We start from the raw sequence: 20,859 nt of genomic DNA, 5'->3' as shown, positions 1-20,859 counted from the left end.
GTAGAATTAGTGCAATACGGTTTCTGCGATCGAGGGAAAGTTGGGAAATCTAAAGAAAAAAGGAACACACGTTTCACAAACCTTAATGATTTCAAGAGGAAGCTGTTGTCGAAGAGAAGCGCAAAGAGTAGCCATTTCTTGTCTTCTTTTTTAAACCGAAGTCATGTCAAGTCCTAAATTTTTTGCTTATTTTCCTTCTTCTGGTAGTACTGTTGGATTCCTAGAATCATTGATAATTTTGCTAGGCCGATAAATCGTCCAATAAGAGCTAAATCGATACCAATCCGCCCGATAACTTATCGGGCGGCTAGCGGATTAATACGTTTAAAAGTCGATAACCGATAAGTCAAACCGTTAAGAGTAAATAACCGTCCAATTCGCCTAATAAGCAGCCCTAAAGTATGGGATAATAATGGGTATGTTATTGTAACGTCTTTATTTTTATGTTTTAAAAAATTATTTGCATTTTGTGTTTAATGTATAGTATGTATACACCAGCACAAAACCCTAAAAGAAGCACAGTGGCAGTGCCGCATGCGTATCGTTCGTGCTCTTACTACGTGCGCGTTTTCCTTTCGCCACCGCGTAATCTCCACTCATCTTCCCCACACTCGTTCATTTCTAAAACCCTACACCGGAGCTCCTTATTCTTCCGCAACAATGGCCGCCGCCGCCGAAGACTCACTCCGCCAAGCTCTTGCTCAGAAGCAATCGAGCATCGAGTTCCAAGGCAACGCCGTCCGCCAATTAAAGTCGTCCGGTGCTTCCAAGCCTGAAATCGAAGCTGCCGTTCAAGCTTTAAACGCGTTGAAGCTCGAGAAATCATCCATTGAGAGCCAGCTTCAAGCCGCTGCCGGCGGTTCGTCATCCGCCAGCAGAGATGCGTTCCGTCAGAACGTCGTAAACACTCTCGAGCGCCGTCTTTTTTATATTCCGTCTTTCAAAATATATCGTGGCGTTGCTGGCCTTTATGATTACGGCCCCCCTGGCTGTTCTGTCAAGTCCAATGTACTCGCTTTCTGGCGTCAGGTTAGCTTCTGCTATATTTAGGATTAAATAGGAAGCATAACGTGTATGATTTTTGTTTAAATTTTTAAAAATGTTCTTACCTATTGAATATTCACTGACCTCCAACTAGAATGCTTACATTCCACGCAGTTAGAACTGGCGGATTTTGCGTTTTGATTCTCGCAAACGATCTGTATATGTTGAAAGAGTGCAAGTCCTATGCACTAAGGTGTAAAAAGTATCTATACAATCTGGTCAATTAGTAAGTAATCTAGTAAATATGGTAATTAACCTTAAAAAATCTTTGCATTGCCAGCATATATAGCTTAAACCCTTAAATTAATCAGTCATTTCTTCATTTATTTTGTGTGTGAGCATTACCAGTGAAAGTCATTGGTTTCAACTGGACAGCCCTACATGAAGCTTGCCTAACTCAAGATAATCTCAACAGAAGAGGGTTTCAACTGGTTAATAGATGTTATCTATGCAGGAGGAACCAGGAATCTATCAGTCACCTCCTTCTGCACTGTCCAGTAGCCATTGATATATGGAACATGTTCTATAGTATTTTTGGGATAAGGTGGGTCATGCCACAAAATCTGAGAGACGCGTACTTGAGTTGGAGTCTTTGGCCAGTTGATAAATCCATCAAAAAGATCTGGATTATGATACCTGCAGTTATTTTTTGGTGTCTATGGAATGAGAGAAACAAAAGATGTTTTGATGGCATCTCAACTCCAAACCACTCTATTAAAGCCAAATGTTTAACCAATCTTTTTTGCTGGACAAAGCTGTCCTCAATAGTTAGTACTGAACACTTTTTGGAGTTTATTAGCTCTCTTGTCCTAGATTGAGACATTGTATAGGGGCTAGCAACTCACTTTTGTTTTCTGTATATCTACTTCTTGTAAGTAGCTCCTTGTACTCTTGCATCTTCTTGATGCCTTTTAATACAACAATTTATTTCATCAAAAAAAATTAACTCAAACAAGATAACCACTTGATCAAAAAAAGGAAAAAAACTTGAACAAGATAGGTAATCATAGTTCCATGATGGATCTAAGTGGTGCATCACACCTTCCTACCAAACAAACCTCCTTACTTAGAATCACTAGGTCTAAAGACCAGTTGAAAACAACTTCAAAGGGGCTCATTCTTTAAAAGTAAATCAAGGATCTCAGAATAACTGGATCAGGTGACCTGACATACCATAAAAGGAAGAAAATGCTTTTGGGATATTTTAAAAATATAAATTCACCTTCTCATGATTTTTAGACTTTGGTTTTCTTGTCACATTCCAGCATTTTGTTTTGGAGGAGAACATGTTGGAAGTTGACTGCCCATGTGTGACCCCTGAGGTTGTCCTTAAGGCATCAGGTCACGTTGAAAAGTTCACTGATCTGATGGTTAAGGACGAGAAGACAGGAACATGTTATCGAGCTGATCATTTGCTCAAGGATTACTGTAAAGAAAAAGTTGAGAAGGACTTCAGCCTGTCTTCGGAAAAGGCCGCAGAGTTGAAGCACATTCTTGCTGTCTTGGATGATCTCTCTGCTGAGGAGCTTGGTGCCAAGATAAAGGAGTATGGTATAACTGCACCGGATACAAAGAATCCACTTTCTGATCCTTATCCATTCAATCTAATGTTTCAGACATCCATTGGTCCATCTGGCGTGAGCCCAGGGTGAGAACCATGTTTTAAATCTATTACTCACAGTGAACATATCCCCCAAAAAATTTATTGCTTTAGTGAAATTTTTAGTGTCAATTCATTTATTATGGCGGAGCTTTTGTCAGAATATTTCACCTTTTATGCTGATTAAACATTCCTTTTTCCCCCTACTTAACACAGTTCTATTTGAACTTGAGAGCATCATCTGGCAGGAAGTCTCGGGGAACAACCTATGCTGGTTATTATATATTTGTTGTTCTTTTGAAGCTTGTCTCACTTAAGTGCTACTGTTTTCTCGCGATGCAGGTATATGCGTCCTGAAACAGCACAGGGCATATTTGTCAATTTCAAAGATCTTTACTATTATAATGGAAATAAGCTTCCCTTTGCTGCTGCTCAAATTGGTCAGGCTTTTCGAAATGAGGTCATGAGCCTTCTTTTGATTTGAAAAATGACAATGTGTTTTTGCATTTCTTTTATGTTTATTGTTCTGGATATAGTTATGCTATGCATGTTGGTAATCTGTTGAACCATATTAAGCCAATTAAGAAACTTTTTCCCCCATCAGATATGCAGATCATGTTGCAAAAGGAATTAATCGTTGTAGAATTTGTCTGTGCAGATATCTCCCCGCCAAGGTCTTCTCAGAGTCCGTGAGTTCACTCTAGCAGAAATTGAACATTTTGTTGATCCCCAGGACAAATCTCATCCAAAATTTTCCGATGTTGCAAAATTGGAGTTTCTAATGTTTCCTAGGGATGAACAAGTGTCTGGGCAATGTGCAAAGAGACTTCAGCTTGGTGAAGCTGTTTCTAGTGTGAGTTTCTGTTGTGTCTTCATGCTTGTTCTTCTAATTTGCAGTTGTATATGCAAGCCATAACTTCACTATTTGAACCAACTTTGGGCAGGGAATTGTCAATAATGAAACACTCGGGTACTTTATTGGGAGAGTTTATCTTTTCCTGACACGACTTGGAATAGACAAAGAACGTCTGCGTTTCCGTCAGCATCTGGCAAATGAGATGGCTCACTATGCTGCAGATTGCTGGGATGCTGAAATTGAGAGTTCTTACGGTTGGATTGAATGTGTTGGGATTGCTGATAGATCTGCATATGATTTGCGTGCCCATTCGGTAAAAGTTTAACCGTGCATTTCGGTTTACTTAACAAAGTGTTTGGATAGCTGTATATCTGAAAATTTTGTGCCTGCTTTATGAATGAACGACGAATTTTGTTTGGAAAACTCACTCAAACAACTTCTTCAACAATCAGTTTTATGAAAAAGCATTTTGCTAGGGCTTTTTGGAAAAAACTTAAACAAACACGTTTTTGGAAAAGTTGTTGCGAGATATCTGAAAAGGTTTCACAAACTTACTCCACCTAGATCTTTATAGCGAATTTACTTTACAAGATTCATCTTAAGTGAAAGAACAAGCTTTTGCTTCTTAATCTTTATTTTTGAACGGGTAAGTAATGGATATATTACAACAACAACAACAAACCCAGTAGTTTCCTACAAGTGGGGTCTGGGGAAGTAATGGATATATTGATAGAAAAAATCTAGCACTAAGATGGTGCTGGTACATTTACATAGTCAGAGCCCTCCTATACAAAAACAAAAAGAAGGGTTCCTTCTGTACAATTCCTATCCCTATAGTGAGTCGATGAAATCTACCAAGCAATTTCATCTTTGACTTTTGCTTCTTAAACTTAACATGTTGAACATGTCTAATAACATTATCCAGCATTGCGACGAGGATAAGCGGGCAATGAAGTATTGGTAATGCTTTTTGCATTGTCTCATGTGGTCATTTTGGATAGCAAGTAAGAGGTGCCTTGAAAACTTGAATGAACTTCTTCATAAGATAAACATCCAAATGCCCTGGAGAAACCATTTCTTGCCTTAGATAGGATGGTGCAAATGGGTTGAAGAACTTGTGCAGTTTAGACTCATTCCGAGTTCTGACCCATTTTCTGTAGATTCTCAGCTCTCTCTGTGTTTTATTCTATTCATCTTGGTATAACTACTAACTTTTGCTCTCCCTAGTGTTTCTCCCTAAATATGCATCAGTCACTACTGACAAAAACTGATGTATTCCATCTGTATTATCCATCTCAATAATAAGCATTTAGTGATGACATTGTCATGGTAGAGCTATTCAGAAAATAATATAATATCGGCAGTCGGTCATCAAAAAGAATTTGAAGTGTCAGAATATATTTTTGACTTCTTAAAATATTCTCCTCCTTGGTGATCTGGATATTATATTGCACGCATTGGTAACATGTTGGACATCTTTGTATGACAGGAAAAAAGTTCTGTTGCTCTTGTGGCTCAGGAGAAATTCTCAGAACCAAGAGAAGTAGAGGTTGCTGTTTATTTAGCTAATTTGCATTCATGATTATGGTTGTATGCATGTCGGCAACCATCTGATTTCAACTGTTTGTATAACATCAGAAACTGGTCATAACACCTATCAAGAAGGAGCTTGGACTTGCATTTAAGGGCAACCAAAAGATGGTAACTGAAGCCTTGGAGGTAGCTTGTGCATTCACTCCCTCACCCTATTTTTAATTGAATTCAAACATCTGCCACATTTACCTCAATGAAGTATTTCATGAAACTACATTTGTTTGTTTGAATAATATTGGCAATCAGTTCTATTACAACTCTATATTCTTTTAATGCTTTCTGCTAGGCTTCTAATGCTAGTGATTTTATTGGAAATTCGATTTTATCAATTGATTTCTGTTTAATTTTCCCATATTCCATTTGAAGAGAATTTAGGAAAAAAGAAGGGAGGCTGAAAAAGAAAATGTCTTATTTTATGGGAAGGTAATGCTGGGAAGATTAACAGTTGGCTTCTTCATCAGTTGTAAGGTCTCAATCAATCTGACCTTTCTTAGTTACTAACCCATCTAGCCATAGGACAAGGAAAAGAGTCTGTGAATTTCATGAATAATTTTAATGTGATCTGAGGTTATGTTATCATTAGCAAATTTAGAGATATCCATTTGGATTGGCACTTGATATATCAAAAATAAAAAATCTATTAGGATTCACTGCTAGAACTGGAAATTCTTAAGTATGCTGATTTTGTATGATGTTTAGGTAATATTGATTAGGTCTCTGCTGCAATGAAACTCATTATTGATTGGTTAACAGAGTTACTTGAGCAGAACAAGCATGGGTCTACCTCTTTTTTGAACAAAATAGAAATATAGCTAGTCGATTTTGAAAAGGGACCTAGGGCTGATTATTCGAAGCTTAAGGTGAAAGGGAGGCTGAGCTTAAGCTAAAAGCTAAATGTATGGAGCATAAAGAATGGCAGAAATGTTTTGATTTTGAAGCTCTGCTTTAGAGCTGTTAAATGTACTGGCAGATACTTGGTTGATATTTCTTGAGATCCTTCTGTAATAGATTTACTGGTATGGATGAATAATGATTAGCAATCAAGAAGAAACTTCATTACTTTCGAATAAAAGATTGGTTTTTCAAGCCCCTAGGGCCTAGCTCAAGTGGCAAAGGGTGGTGGATTTGTGTCTTAGGTCACAGGTTCAAGCCCCCACACCATGCAAAGCAAAGCCGGGTATTTAAGTGGAGAAGGGTAGAGGGGCGGGCCCATTATCCACCGAGTTTCGAAGGCTGCGGTTGGTCCAAAGGATTGGCCCCAAACGGATTTCTCGGTCATAAAAAAAGAAAAGATTGGTTTTTCATTTTTATCAAGAAAAAAAGAGTGATAGTAAATAATTGCAAAAATCATAAGTAACGCAGGAAATATAGAAATAGTTTGTTATGGTGTCCTTCTTAGAATCTGTACTTGCGAGTATCAGAAATCTGTAGTATTATAATTTCAAAGCAGGCTCTTTGATACGAATGACATCAAATAACAAAAAATTTTTCCTGTTGGTAGGTGAAATTAATTGCAAACGTATTGTTGGTTACATCTTAAATTTGACTGGTGATATCACACCTTTCTGTTTTCCCTGTATGTAGTTCGATTTCTTCTTATTTTGATCTTTAACCACCATTCTCTAGCAACATCCACTTTATTTTCTTTTATCAAAATTGGTTTCTTACCTACAACTCTTTCCTCGTGTACCAGAAGTGTTTTTTTTTTCATCGGCTAAGATTCAACTGTGATACTGAAAAACTTAGGCGAACCTTAAGAAATAATACAGTGTGTACTGTTGGTTCCTTGAAGTCTTCAGAATCCTCTGCAGGATGATGAGAGAGACTCCTCTATTTGATCTCCTTTTGTGTCCTCTGTAAACTAGGGATGGATGTGTTGCTTTGATATACTGCCAATTGCAAATCAGTTATTGATTATCCTCTTCAAGTTTAGCATCCAAAGTTGTTCGTAAATTCTTGACCCCAGAACCCATCTTAAACAGTAATGTTGAGAATTGCCTCAGCAGTCTCAGCTCACTGTTATTGTGGTACTATCTATTATCTAACATGCCTGACCTGGCCTCGGGGTAATGTCAGATAGTGCCACAGTACTAGTGAGTTTGAGTCTGCTGAGGCTATTTTGCTTGTTAATTTTTAGGCTTATGAATGGATGAAGAATGACAGTTCATTTGACAAAAAAACTGCGACATATTGAATTTAGGTAATTATATCCAGGCTTTATAATGGTAGTGCACAGTTTTCAACCGAAATTTAACCTAGAGAAGCTCTCAATCTAACTAGAGTATCAACTTATTTGCTGTTCTTGAATAAACGCAAATTCCTTAAATGTTTACTTGACCCCATTAAAAAAAAATTGCAATAATTTTAGGAGCTAGAAAAAAAATGATGCAGTAAATCATAAATAACGACTCTATAAAGTTAATTTTGGCTCAATTTTCGGACTGCTAATAAAAAATTCGATTTTATCGATCTTTTTTTCCTCCAGTATTTGGTAAGCTGCATTAGATAGAAAGAAAGCAATGCTGATTTGTTCTGCTTGCTTTTGTTTACACCAGGCAATGGAAGAAAAGGTGGCTATGGAGATGAAGGCTGATCTGGAATCCAAGGGAGAGGTAGAGTTCCATGTATGTACTCTCGGGAAGAATGTCACCATTAAGAAAAGCATGGTCTCTATTTCCAAGGAAAAAAAGAAAGAGCACCAAAGGGTGTTTACACCTTCAGTGATTGAGCCCTCATTTGGAATTGGACGGATAATATATTGTCTTTATGAGCACTCATTCTACACAAGGCCAAGTAAAGGTGGAGATGAGCAGCTAAATGTGTTCCGCTTCCCACCACTAGTGGCTCCCATCAAATGCACTGTTTTTCCACTGGTTCAGAATCAGCAATATGAAGAAGTTGCCAAGTTAATCTCAAAGTCTTTGACTGCTGCTGGAATCTCACATAAGATTGATATAACAGGTATGTTGCTAAGAGTACTTCGATTGATTCCTTTGTGCTATGCTTCGATTTGGAACTTAATGCAAATGGTATCACGAGATGAGGAGATAGAGAGACACTGTTAGCTTTAGTCCTATGTGCAATGGTACTTCTGTCCTTCATTGTGCCCTCACGTACTTGTCACTTTCCCCTGTAAGAGACACGTGAATACTGTCAGAATACCCATAATATGGACGATACATGCATTGAGTACATATTTGGTAGTCAGACTTTGAGTCCGGCATGATACCTTGATTTTTTCTCCTTTCCACACCTTAATAGACCTGATAAATTTTTGGATGATTCTTTGTAGCTTGTCCAGATTGTTTTGTGTATAATTTGTTTCTATGTATCTTCTATGCACAGTTGCAGCTCCTTCCACTTGAACAATTTGCTTTTGTTTCTTCTCTTAATTTATATTCTATTTACTCTGCCATTCTTGTGGTAAGAGTCATATCCAAGAAGAGGTGACAGTAAAGAATGTTATTATCGTTGCATGTGGAAGCATATTGGCATTATCTGCTCTGATTGGTGCTATATTGTTATGTCAGTTAGATGCTACCTGCTTTATTTAAAATAGATCAGTGGGTGGCATTTACAGTAAGAAAAAGGTCTTAGGGTAATTTGACTTATCTTAGCTTCTGGTGTCGTATCCTCATCTTCCATACTAATTGCTCTCGCTTACGTTTGCAGGTACTTCTATAGGGAAAAGGTATGCAAGAACAGATGAACTTGGTGTTCCCTTTGCCATCACTGTTGATTCGACGTCATCGGTGACAGTGCGAGAGAGGGATAGCAAAGATCAGGTCCGGGTGAGCACGGATAAGGTCGCATCAGTTGTGAGGGAGGTGACTGATGGAGTGAGCACATGGGCGGATGTGTTGAAGATGTATCCTCTACATTCTTCTGGAACTGCAGAGGAGTGATATCAAATGACGGCATATTGCAGAGAAGTGAAGATGTTTTGAACATGTATACTCCACATTCTTGAGGAACTGCAGAGGAATATCAAATGATAGTATTCATACCATTATTGTCACTTTCAGAAGTTTTTATCCCTTGTCCTGAATTCAGGAATTTTTGTAGACCTATTTAACTGGGTTAACTTCTCTTGGCCCAAGGTTAATTTGACGACTTCTTTTAATTTTTCTCACTGCTAATACTCAATGTACTATGAAATAAATTTACAGGATGTATTGCTATTGAGAGTTGACAAGAATGGAGAGAGGTGGAAGTATTTTATTCACTTGGTGTGTTCATGGTAAGAACATCATACTTATGTAAGCGCTCCCCCTGGTTTAATTCAAGTTGCAAAGATTGAGGGACTTGTGGCTTATGTCACAGGTTCAAGCCCTATCACATGCGAACTAAGCCTGGTATTTAAGCGAGAAAAGGTAGAGGGGCGTGTTCATTATCTTGAAGTTTCAAAGGTTGTGATTGGTCCTAAGGGCTGGCCCTTGACGGATAGCAATGGAAAATATTTGTTGCAAATGTCTGTTATTCGGAAAGCCGAGGGTTTATCGGAATTAGCCTTTCTACTATATTCCGGAAAACTCAAAGTTCAGGGCTGATCTTGTAAAATCATGCGTCAATTTGCATTTAAACCTAATTTTATTGTGAAATATATTAGGCTCTCACATCTATCTGACGGCCAAGTTACAATTATTAGTGGTAACTGATGGATCAAGTCATCAAGATATAAGGAAACGTGACTAAGAACTCTTTTAGCCAAGTTAAAAATTGCTTATTTTGAAAAGTGTTTTTGTTTAAGGATACTTTTTGAAAAAGTACTTTTGTAAAATAGTAATTTGTGTTTGGCGAATTCGTTTAAGTAGTGCTTTTTGCAAGCTCATTGTGTTTGACCAATCTTTTAAGAAAGCACTTTTAAGTATCAAATTATGAAAAATGGCAGTAAAGTTTCAATTGCGATTAGTATTATTTAGAAAAGATTTCTTTTTAAAAAAAAATTTATTATAAAGGAATTCAATTAAAATATAATAAAGTAAAAATATAAATTAAAAATTTCAATCAATATAAAATATAGTTATTTCCAAGCAATAATATTGAGTGTTTGGTAGTACTTAATGTATACTTGATAATTTAAATATGTCAAAATACATCATTCTATATAAATTTAAAATCTACTCTTAGGAATAGGAGAAAGAGAATAAAAATATTGAAAATTCTCTCCTTCAAATTTTCTCTCTCTAACCCAATGCTCACCGGCGCACGTTAGTACGACGTCCGACCATCATGGATTTGGCTCGGGGAAGAGGTAGACCTCGAGGAAGACCAAGGTTGCAACCTTTAGCTGGGGGAGGAAACCTAGCTGAAGCTAACTTGAAACCAGAGAAAACTCCAGTAGCTACTATGGCGAATGCTACTGTTCCATTGGAAGAGAAACAACAGGAGCAACATGCAAGTGATGGGATGAAGAAAACTGCAGCTAGGAGATTGGATCTGAGTGTTAGTCCAATCTTAAGTGGCCAAAGTGACAAATCCATTGAGAAAACTGCAAGTCTAGCGAGTGCGAGCAAGGATCTAGCGAGTACGAGCAAATCAACACAAGATCTAGCACCAGTAAATGAGGAGAAAGGGGAGAAAGCAGTGTGGACCTCATTGTTTGCAGGTAATCGCAACTCTGAAAATGGTTTGAAACTGAGTTATATACCACCTAAAATTGTAGAAGGTAAGGCAGTGGTACAACTTGAGAAAGAGGATGTGGAGAAGGAAGTTAGGAAATGAAAATATGCTTTAATTGTGTATGTAATTGGAAAAACACCAGGCTATAATTACATGCATAGATTTGTAAAACATAGCTGGAATCAAGTTTTAGAACCGTAAGTGTTCTATCATGATGAATGATACTATATTGTCAAGTTTCAATCAATGAATGATATGAATGAGATTTTATACTCGGGTCCATACACAATGAATAATAAGCCACTTATTTTGAAGCCATGGACTGTTAATTTTGATTTTACCAAGGAATTTCTAACTGAAATTCCACTGTGGGTGAAACTACTTAATATCCCTATGAGTTGCTGGGGAGGGCAGTCTTTGAGTAGAATTGCAAGTGCTCTTGGCAAACCATTATATGCAGATGAATGCACCTCAAAACAAAAGAGGATCTCATATGCTATGATGTTAATTGAGATTAATGTCACTAGAGCATTGCCAACAAGTGTCACAGTATGGAACCAGATGGAAGACAGTTTGAACAAGCAATAGACTATGACTAGAAACCAGAATTCTGTGAAGAATGCTTGAAGATTGGTCACTCTTGTAAGAAAGTTGAGAATGAGCAACACTACTGTGAACAGCCTAGAAGAAGGAGGAGGCCAGCTGCACCACTTACTGCACAGGAAGGCCCTCAACAAGCAGAGAAAGTGGTACAAGAGTGGAGAGCTAAGAAGCAGATAAAGGATCTTCCTACTGTGGTAGTAGGAGCAGATCAACAAGGGGAAGAGATAAATGACAAGCAGCCTATTGATCAAACACAACAGCCTATGGATCAAACACAGCATGCTCTAGCAAGAATTAAAGATCTAACACCTGGTAGGGTGATACAAAGCACTCAAAAGAGCCCTGAACTGAGCTGTATCAGGGAGTTCCCAGCTCTGGCTACTAGTATACTGAGAGGGAATAGAACAGGGGAGTACACAGGTGGAAAGGTGTACACAGCTAATAGTGGGCCACCTATTAGAGTTTAATGACTTGGGTGATATGGAATGTGAGGGGAATAAATAAGAGATACAAGCAAAGAGAATTAAAAATATATGTAAAGAATAAGCAAATAAAGTTAGCTGGTTTTTTGGAAACTAGAGTCAAGGAGAACAGAGCCAACAGAGTATTCAAAAACATCTTACCTGGTTGGGAAATTCAGAACATTACCAGAATGCAATTAATGGGAGGATTTGGCTGACATGGGATCCTAAGGTATATTGTATTGATGTTGAAAAAACAGAAGCTCAATTAACTCATTGCACAGTAAGGGGGAGAAGAGATGGATTTGAAGCTTGCCTTACACTAGTGTATGGTTTCAACACAGTTAAACAAAGGAAAGCTTTATGGAGTAATCTGAATGACATTTCAACAAAAGTGGCAAAACCCTGGATAAGTGGTGGAGATTTTAATGCAATGCTGTATACTCAAGACAGAATGCATGGCAATCCAGTAGCAATGAGTGAAATAGTGGATTTCTCATACTGTATTCATAACCTGTTTCTAAATGAACTGGCCTGGAAGGGTGAGTACTATACCTGGTCCAATAAACAGCAAGGGAATGACATGATACTAAGTAGAATTGATAGGGTGTTTGGTAATGACCTGTGGATGACTAACTGGGGGCATGTGTGTACTGAATATGATGTGCCATTGATATCTGATCACTCTCCTATGCTGCTGAACATCAAGTCCATGAGAACCACTACCAAATCACCCTTTAGATTCTTTAATGTATGGACAGATCATAAGGAGTTTGGAAATATAGTGAAGTCTATATGGAACAAAAGATTAGCAGTGGATGATATGGAGAATGTATGGAAGAAGCTTAAAGCTCTGAAGCCTTTATTCAAGAAGCTAAATGCAGATGAATATAAGGGAATAACAAAGAGAATTGAAGATGCAAGAAGTGATCTTGTTACAGTCCAAGAAAAGATGCAAAGCCAATATAGTGACAGTCTACTAGAGCAAGAGAAGCAAACTCTTCAACAACTAGGGAAGTGGTCTCTAATTGAAGAGAGTATTTTGAAACAAAAATCAAGAGTTAAATGGATTAAACTGGGGGATATCAATACCAAGTATTTTTCTGCCATTGTAAAAGAGAGGAGCCATAGAAAACAGAAACTGGAGCTGATTACAGAGGATGGATGGAAGGTTAATGACCAGGTTAGCATTAAAGAAAAGTTTATAAGTTACTATAAAAACCTGATGGGGAATTCTACAAAGACATTACCAGCAATCAACAAAGAAATAATGAAGAATGGCCCTAAGCTTACTCATGAACAATAGCTAAGTTTGATTGCAGAGGTGACAGAAGATGAAGTATATAAGAGTCTATGTGCTATACAAGAGGATAAAGCTCCTGGGGTTGATGGATATAATTCATGTTTCTTCAAGAAAGCATGGCCTATATTGAAGCAGGAGATTGTGCAAGCAGTGTAGAAGTTTTTTATCACTGGAAGAATGTACAAAGGTATCAACTGTACAACAATTACTCTTGTTCCTAAAGTGAATAGCCCAATCACAGCAAGGGAATTCAGGCCTATTGCATGCTGTACTGTCCTCTATAAGATCATATCTAAAATATTAGCAAACAGATTGCAGGGAGTAATTGCTAGTGTGATATGTAAAGCTCAAGCAGGATTCATTCCAAGAAGGAAAATATCAGATAACATAATCTTATCTCATGAACTTGTGAAGGCATACACCAGAAAGAATTCTTCCCCAAGGTGTATGATCAAGATTGATCTAACCAAAAATGATTCTGTAGATTGGATATTCGTGGAACAAGTAATGATTGAGTTAGGATTCCCTAATAAATTTCAGCAATGGGTGATTGCCTGTATGAAGACTGTGACCTATTCAATTATCATCAATGGAGAACCTACTGAGCCATTTCAAGCTGCAAAGGGATTGAGACAGGGAGACCCTATGTCTCCTTTCCTCTTTGCAATTGTTATGGAATATTTGAGTAGAGGCTTGAATGGACTAAAGAAAGAAAGAGAATTCAAATACCACCCAAGCTGTGCTAAGCTTGGCATAACTCATATGAGTTTTGCTGATGATTTGCTGCTCTTTGCAAAGGGTGACTTGGCCTCAATCACTCAGATACAACATTGCCTTAATCATTTCTATGCAGCCTCAGGCTTGAAAGCCAACCGGGAAAAGAGTTCAATCTTCTTTGGTGGTGTTAATCAGTTGGCAAGTGAAGAGATAGTGCAGTAATTTGGTTACTCTAGAGGTATATTGCCAGTTAAGTACCTAGGAGTTCCACTAACCACTAAGAGATGTCCATAGCCCAATGGCAACCACTTATAGAGAAGATGGTGGCAATAATTTCTTCATGGACAGCTAAAAAACTCTCATATGCTGGAAGAATTCAATTAGTGCAATCTGTCTTATTTGGTATCCAGGCTTATTGGTCTCAAATGTTTCTGATTCCTAGCAAGGTCTTGAAGACTATTGAAGCATACTGCAGAAGCTATGTGTGGTCAGGAGTCAATGTCATTACTAGAAGATCTCTGGTAGCATGGGATAAAATGTGTACTCCCAAAAGTACTGAGGGACTAAACCTAATCAATCTCAAACTATGGAATAAAGCAGCAACAACAAAGAACTACTGGGATCTAGCAAACAAGGGGGATAAGATGTGGATCAAATGAATACATGCATACTATATAAAAGGCCAACAATTATCTAATATGCCAATACCAAAGCAGGTTTCCTGGTTAGTTAGAAAGATGGTGGAGGCAAGAAGCTCAGTGGCAACAATTCAAATTCAACTAAGAAAGAACAGCAGCATGATCAGACTACTATATTTGGCTATGATGGGGCAATTGCCAAGAATAGAATGGAAGATGTTCATGTTTGGAAATGAAGCAAGGGCAAAAGCAAAATTCACAATGTGGCTGTACTTCCAAGACATGATGCTAACCAGTGACAGATTTAACAAATGGGGGATGCAGGTGGACAGGGAATGTAGTCTATGTATAGTACATGATGAGAACAGGAAGCATATCTTTATTGAATGTGAGTATGCTAAGAGTGCTTGGACAAAGCTACTAAAATAGATGCAGAGGCAACCAATCTGCGCAACCTCATGGGACCAACACTGGAAATGGGCAGCAGAGAATGCAAAAGGGAAATCAAGCAAGGCAGGAGTATTCAGGATGGTATATGCAGAAGCAATTTATGAGATATGGAATGAGAGAAATCATAGGATATTTGAAAAGCAAAGCAAAAAAGCTGAAGAGTTAGCTAGGAACATAGCATGCATATGTAATGTTAGAGGAACAAATCAGAATAGACAACTTATACAAACTTTTCAGTTCTGATTGTAAATAATAGAAGAAAAGGAGGTGAGTATAGTAGATATATGTATAGTTTGGAGAGATAGAGCAAATAGGACAATAGGCTGAGTTGTAAGCTAACTGTGGATTTGTAAAGTTTCAACGGTGATTAATGAAAATCTCTAATTACCAAAAAAAGAAAGAGAACAAAAATATGATTAAAATTTAAAGAGAAGAAATGTATTGCAGAAATAGAAAGAAAAAGGAAAAGGAAAAAGAAAAGGAAAAGAAAAAGAAAAATATTAAATTAATGCGGGATAATTTAAAAAATATAAATTTATTATAAGGTTATTTTTGTCTTGAACAAATTAATGTTCTGCTTCTGCATTTTAGAAGAAGCTAGCATTTGTAGCTTCTCCCCAAAAGTAGAAAAGCTGCTTCTGCTCCTACTCAAAAGTACTTTTTATTTTGAAACACCTTAAATTTTTTAATTTTTTTTTTGACAAAAAAGGTACTTTTGGCCTCCCAGAAGCTTGACCGAACAGACTCTAATTTAGTTCAGATTAAAGGTATGAACATCGATTCGGAAAGAAGATATTTTTTGGAAAGAAAAAAAAAAGATAATGAATATAGACACTTCGAGTTTAGTCAATATAGGAAAGAAAGAGTGAATTGAGGTCCAATGCAATGCCTAAATACAAACAGTTTTGATATCTAGTCTTAGTCTCCTTGTTCCAGAAGAAATACAAATGATAGATGAAATGTTACACATAGAATGGTTGAAATAAAGAAGCGCTACAAGAGTATTATGTAATAGAATATCTTCCAAAGTAAAAGTTAAGCTCTATAGGAAAAGTTATAAATCGTGAATACTATATAGAATGAGTGTTGGTTTGCTAAGTTTCACACAATCAAAAGATAAATATCAGAGAGATGCGAATGTTACGATGAAAGTACGGTAATCCAATTTTGGACAGGATAGAAATGATTGGAGTCACCATAAGATGCAAGTAGCACACATCAACGATAAAATGAGAGTATGTTAACTGAAATGATTTGTTTATGTCATGCGTCTGCCTCTAAATGCATTGGTTTGTTGTGTATAACTATTGTGAGTATAAGTATAGAAAAAGTACAAGATAAATCTAAAATCACACACAATGTAGTTATCTCGAAGGATCTAAAACTTGTGAGTATTCGTATAAATTTAGCAAAAGATATGATATAAAGAAAAAATGTTTACATAGGCGATAGATATTAGTTGAGAATATATTTTAGACCTTAGGTCATATACATTCTAAGAGTGATTTAGCATTTTATAAATTCTTACATTTATAAAATATATATAAATTTTAATACTTTTTATTGTATTTACAAAATATTAACATACGTTAAATTCAAATAATATTCCCGATCCAATTTGTTTGAGTGTTGAGAGTTGAGACAAAGAAATACTAATTTTTTGTTGAACAACAAAACACTCTGACTTGGTCTATTTCTTACAGAAATGTTTACTCCTATTTCTTTAAATAAAAAAGAGAAGAAATAAAGTTTATCTCTTATGAAAAATCAAAGAGAGTCAGCAAAATAAAAAGAAAAAAGAATAAAGAAGTCTTATATTTCTCTGCGTTCATTTCCTCCAGGCTCCATCATCATCGAAAAGAGAGAAGAGAGAAGAGAAGACCCAAATCCAGTTAGAGCGAAACCCTAAATCACAACTCTCAAAGATGCTACGAATAGCAGGTAGAAAGCTCTCTTCTTCCGCTGCCGCCCGATCTTCATCCGCTTTCTTCACCAGAAATCCTTTCACCTTCACCGATGATTCATCATCTCCGGCCAGATCCCCTTCTCCTACTTCCCTTGCTTCTCAATTTCTCGATCAAATCAGAGGTCAGCTCCTTTGCTTCTTAATTATCATTTAAGTTGATCCTCAATCTTCATGTTTGTTGATGTTGTTGTTATTAGTAAATTTTTATATGTTAAAAGTTCGTTTTTTTTTTTGCTTGATTGGTGCTGAATTATCTGAGATGGAAATTATAGATCTAATTCTAAAGTAGAGGGTATCGGGAATTTGACAAGAGCTGTGATGTTTTAATGCTCGTTGTGTAGATCCGCAAGTTGTAGCTGACACTAATTGTCTTATGTGAGGGGATAAAAGAGGGATGCCTGTGGATTTGTGTTTTTTTGGTTTTCGCTATATACTGTTTGATTGAAAATTGCATCTTGGAGCACGGTTTACTCATTTCTGCATAATTCATTTTTTGAGCATCTTATAAATAGAATTGAGAGCTCATGGTCTCATTTTAATACTAATTATTAGATGTCACTAAGCTAAGCAATACATTTGTGCTAACAGTAGTTTTAAAAAGTGACAAGGTTCATGGGGCTTCTTTGAAATGATGTGACGGTTTATGGTAAACGAAATTAAATAGCTACGAATTGAGTGTAATAAAAATTGAATTTTGATTAAAATAGCTAATTTAGTATCCAATATGCAATAACGCTGATACTAAACCAACTTCTCAAAGTTGATATTCAGAGAAGCAACTGATTCTCTTTGGAATCACTTTTTGCACCATTATTTGAAGCGCAGACTTCTCTAAAGCGCATGGGTTCACCATGAAGCCATAACCCTTGCTTCACTTTACTTCATTGCTCTAAGCGACAAAACGATGGCTTTTAATAACATTGGCTAAGACTTTGAATTTGGCTTTGAGTGTTTATAGAACTCTGAATTTGGCTTTGAGTGTTTATAGAACTCTGCTCAAAGGTTTGAATTACTGAGGATTGGTAACCGGACTTATATGGTTGAGAGTGAGAAACTGCATGGGGCGATTGCCCCTGCATTGCAGCTTCTAGTTGCTCCACTTATCAGCCTAGGTAGAATTCTAGCTGTAGTTATCTAATTGTACTTGTATGTAGGAATATTATGAAATTAGACGTTGCAGAAATATGCATGTAACATATTACTACTATAATAATATTTAATATTATTATTATTAGACTCGTATAAGTTATACCTTATCCAATATGCTTTTTTTGGTGGAAGGATACTACACCAATCTAAGTTGCTCCGACACTTCAGTTTAGGTGCCGCATCCGTGTCGACACGACACTAGTATGGGTGTGGGTATGGTATCCGTACCGGATTTGGTCAAACACTTTTGGGTACTTTGACCACAACGGACGAGAAAATTCGATACAAGATACAATTTGATTCCCGAAATCAGAACCAAAACTAGGATACATTTGAAGAAATAACATACCGTATCTACGACATCAATCCTTTACTTATTTACAACTTGAGAATAAAAAAGAAATCCACACTTTACAAGCTATACGTAAGTATTCACCTCTAGATCCGCACCCGTGTCCAAGCAACTTAGACACCAATACAACTAAAACCGTACTATTTCGTTCCGCGATAATTCTAAGAAAATTAATGTATCATGACCTTTCTTAGACAGCCCCACATTAACTTCACAAAATTATAAAATTCTTGGTCAGGCATAACCGAGCAAAAAGACGATTCCATTTTCCCTGCTTATGAAGATTTATTCTATTATCTATTTACTCCCAAAAAGAGTTGTTGTGTGTGTGTGATGGGGGGGGGGGGGGGGGGTCAAGGTGGTTTAAGCTCAAACTTTCAACTTCAGTTGGCAGCACAAAGTTTGCCATCGACATTGGAGTTGAAGCAGAACTACCTTGATGGACTGGTATTAAGTAATTTAGAATATTCATTTTGTTGATGGACTGGAGGTTAATACAAGAGAACCACAAATGCGCACCCGATTAGTGATATGACATGGGATTATGATACAGTCCCCAATACAACATACCCTTTAGTTTATGCTCATCAAATATAAAGAGTAATCTTTGCATATTTTGTCCCTTGAAAATGGTTAAATTGTTTTATGCATGATAAAAATTCTCCCTTGAAAGTGCTTAAATTGTTTTATGCATGATTAAAAACTAAGTTCTTCCAAGTTTGCAATCCCAATCATTATCTCACTGTTGACAGGAAAAGGAGTAACAAAGAAATAGAGTTAAAAAATTTGCCTTTACCTCCAAGTTTGATCGGAGCTTCAAGTTTTAAATCAGTTGCCCAGTTATATTTTTCGAGGAAATTGTTCATGTTAATATTTCATTAAGACCTGTTTTGTCTTTAACCTACTGATAAAAAAGTATGTCGCTGTTGGTGGTGTGTAGCCTATTGGCACTTACAAGAATTGTTTGTTTCTGGAAACCAACCAAATGGCCGGTTTCCATAAACAATTTTTCAAACTCATAAAAAGCCATTTTTTTACTCTTAAATTCTGATCAGGTGAATTAAATCGTACAACCCACTTTTTCTAAAACTAGTTCTTAACACACACATTGCTTTCCAAGGGGTAAAATCAAACAAGCAAACGAAATGATAATCAATCTAAAACTGAACTGTTTTTTTGAACCAGACAATGGGACTTGGAAACTCTTGTTTTGCTGTTTCTTTGCCTTATTTGGATATCTTGATGATACATTCTGGAAATGTGGTTGCAATTCTTTGGATAGTTGTTAATAAAATAAAAAGATTCTTTTGGTACTTGTTAGCAAACTTCCAACAATTTTCAAATGTTTCAGGTTTCTCATCTAATTCAGTTTCCCCCGCACATCAGACGGGTTTAGTCTCAGATCTCCCAGCGACAGTGGCTGCTATTAAGAATCCCAGTTCGAAGATTGTATATGATGATAGCAACCATGAGCGTTATCCACCTGGTGACCCGAGCAAACGTGCATTTGCCTACTTTGTCTTGACAGGAGGCAGGTTTGTCTATGCCTCATTGGTTCGCCTCCTGATCCTTAAGTTTGTTCTGAGCATGTCTGCCAGCAAAGATGTCCTTGCACTTGCGTCTCTTGAGGTGGATCTTTCCAGCATTGAACCTGGGACGACTGTTACTGTCAAGTGGCGTGGGAAGCCTGTTTTCATCAGACGCCGCACTGACGAGGACATCAATTTGGCGAACAGTGTTGATCTTGGCTCCCTTCGTGACCCACAACAAGATGCTGAGAGGGTCAAAAATCCAGAATGGCTTGTGGTTATCGGGGTATGTACTCATCTAGGGTGCATACCTTTACCTAATGCTGGTGATTTTGGTGGTTGGTTTTGCCCATGCCATGGCTCGCACTATGACATCTCTGGTAGGATTCGCAAAGGACCTGCACCATATAATCTAGAGGTGCCTACCTACAGTTTCATGGAGGAGAACAAGTTACTTATTGGTTGAGAAATTATGTCTTAAGTCACAGGACAACTTGTAGCTGCTGGACCTAAATTGGATCTTGCGTTTAGCTTCTTGAGTTATACATGGATTGTATTTACTGACCAGTACTGATAGCACTTAATTTTGGGTGAATAATTCTGCTGGCTGCTTGTTAAGAGATTTTCTCATGTTTCTTAATTTATTCTGAATAAACTTTTCAAAGATTCTCTGATTACTAGTCCAAATATGTTGTTGAGGTGCATTAACTTTTTCTTTTGCACTTGAAATCTATCGCTTTTTTAGCACCCATCTGTTCTTGACTGAGAATTTTATGCAAGCACCATGTCTCACACGCACACGCTCGCAAAGTTCTTCCCTCCCCCGCCCCCCCTCTCTCTATATATATGTATGTATGTTGTATGTATGTATGTATGTATGTATGTACATGGAGGAGAGGCGAGCGTGCATGGAGAGGTATAAGGTAGTTAGGAAGGAAGCAAAGGTGGCGGTTACGGAGGCTAAGACTGTGGCTTA

The 20,859-nt window shown here is 37.2% G+C and overlaps 3 protein-coding genes across 3 annotated transcripts; all 3 read left to right on the top strand.

Annotated features, from left to right (window-relative positions):
- Positions 492-9,318, top strand: LOC109224012 (glycine--tRNA ligase, mitochondrial 1-like). The gene is made up of 9 exons (XM_019388545.1): positions 492-1,029; positions 2,310-2,692; positions 2,987-3,104; positions 3,303-3,497; positions 3,589-3,813; positions 4,990-5,049; positions 5,139-5,219; positions 7,649-8,054; positions 8,766-9,318. The coding sequence occupies exons 1-9, from the start codon at positions 535-537 to the stop codon at positions 8,996-8,998; spliced, it is 2,196 nt and encodes a 731-aa protein (XP_019244090.1). The 5' UTR covers positions 492-534; the 3' UTR covers positions 8,999-9,318.
- LOC109224466 lies at positions 11,004-13,238 on the top strand. Its single transcript, XM_019389044.1, has 4 exons — positions 11,004-11,264; positions 11,363-11,779; positions 11,898-12,962; positions 13,086-13,238. The coding sequence occupies exons 1-4, from the start codon at positions 11,004-11,006 to the stop codon at positions 13,236-13,238; spliced, it is 1,896 nt and encodes a 631-aa protein (XP_019244589.1).
- On the top strand, positions 16,629-20,591 carry LOC109224011 (cytochrome b-c1 complex subunit Rieske-5, mitochondrial). The gene is made up of 2 exons (XM_019388544.1): positions 16,629-16,975; positions 19,706-20,591. The coding sequence occupies exons 1-2, from the start codon at positions 16,813-16,815 to the stop codon at positions 20,347-20,349; spliced, it is 807 nt and encodes a 268-aa protein (XP_019244089.1). The 5' UTR covers positions 16,629-16,812; the 3' UTR covers positions 20,350-20,591.

This window comes from Nicotiana attenuata, chromosome 3, assembly GCF_001879085.1.
Source record: "Nicotiana attenuata strain UT chromosome 3, NIATTr2, whole genome shotgun sequence".
Lineage (NCBI taxonomy): Eukaryota > Viridiplantae > Streptophyta > Magnoliopsida > Solanales > Solanaceae > Nicotiana > Nicotiana attenuata.
This window is presented reverse-complemented; position numbering and strand designations above follow the sequence as displayed.

Excerpts from the sequence above, each read along its gene's own strand:
- LOC109224011 (XM_019388544.1), top strand. The coding sequence starts at position 16,813 with ATGCTACGAATAGCAGGTAGAAAGCTCTCTTCTTCCGCTGCCGCCCGA. Across the intron at positions 16,976-19,705 it reads ATTTCTCGATCAAATCAGAG|GTTTCTCATCTAATTCAGTT; the intron begins GTCAGCTCCTTT and ends CAAATGTTTCAG.
- LOC109224012 (XM_019388545.1), top strand. The coding sequence starts at position 535 with ATGCGTATCGTTCGTGCTCTTACTACGTGCGCGTTTTCCTTTCGCCAC. Across the intron at positions 5,050-5,138 it reads CAGAACCAAGAGAAGTAGAG|AAACTGGTCATAACACCTAT; the intron begins GTTGCTGTTTAT and ends GTATAACATCAG. Across the intron at positions 5,220-7,648 it reads TGGTAACTGAAGCCTTGGAG|GCAATGGAAGAAAAGGTGGC; the intron begins GTAGCTTGTGCA and ends TGTTTACACCAG.
- LOC109224466 (XM_019389044.1), top strand. The coding sequence starts at position 11,004 with ATGAATAATAAGCCACTTATTTTGAAGCCATGGACTGTTAATTTTGAT. Across the intron at positions 11,265-11,362 it reads CATTGCCAACAAGTGTCACA|AAAGTTGAGAATGAGCAACA; the intron begins GTATGGAACCAG and ends CACTCTTGTAAG. Across the intron at positions 12,963-13,085 it reads GATGGAAGGTTAATGACCAG|CTAAGTTTGATTGCAGAGGT; the intron begins GTTAGCATTAAA and ends CATGAACAATAG.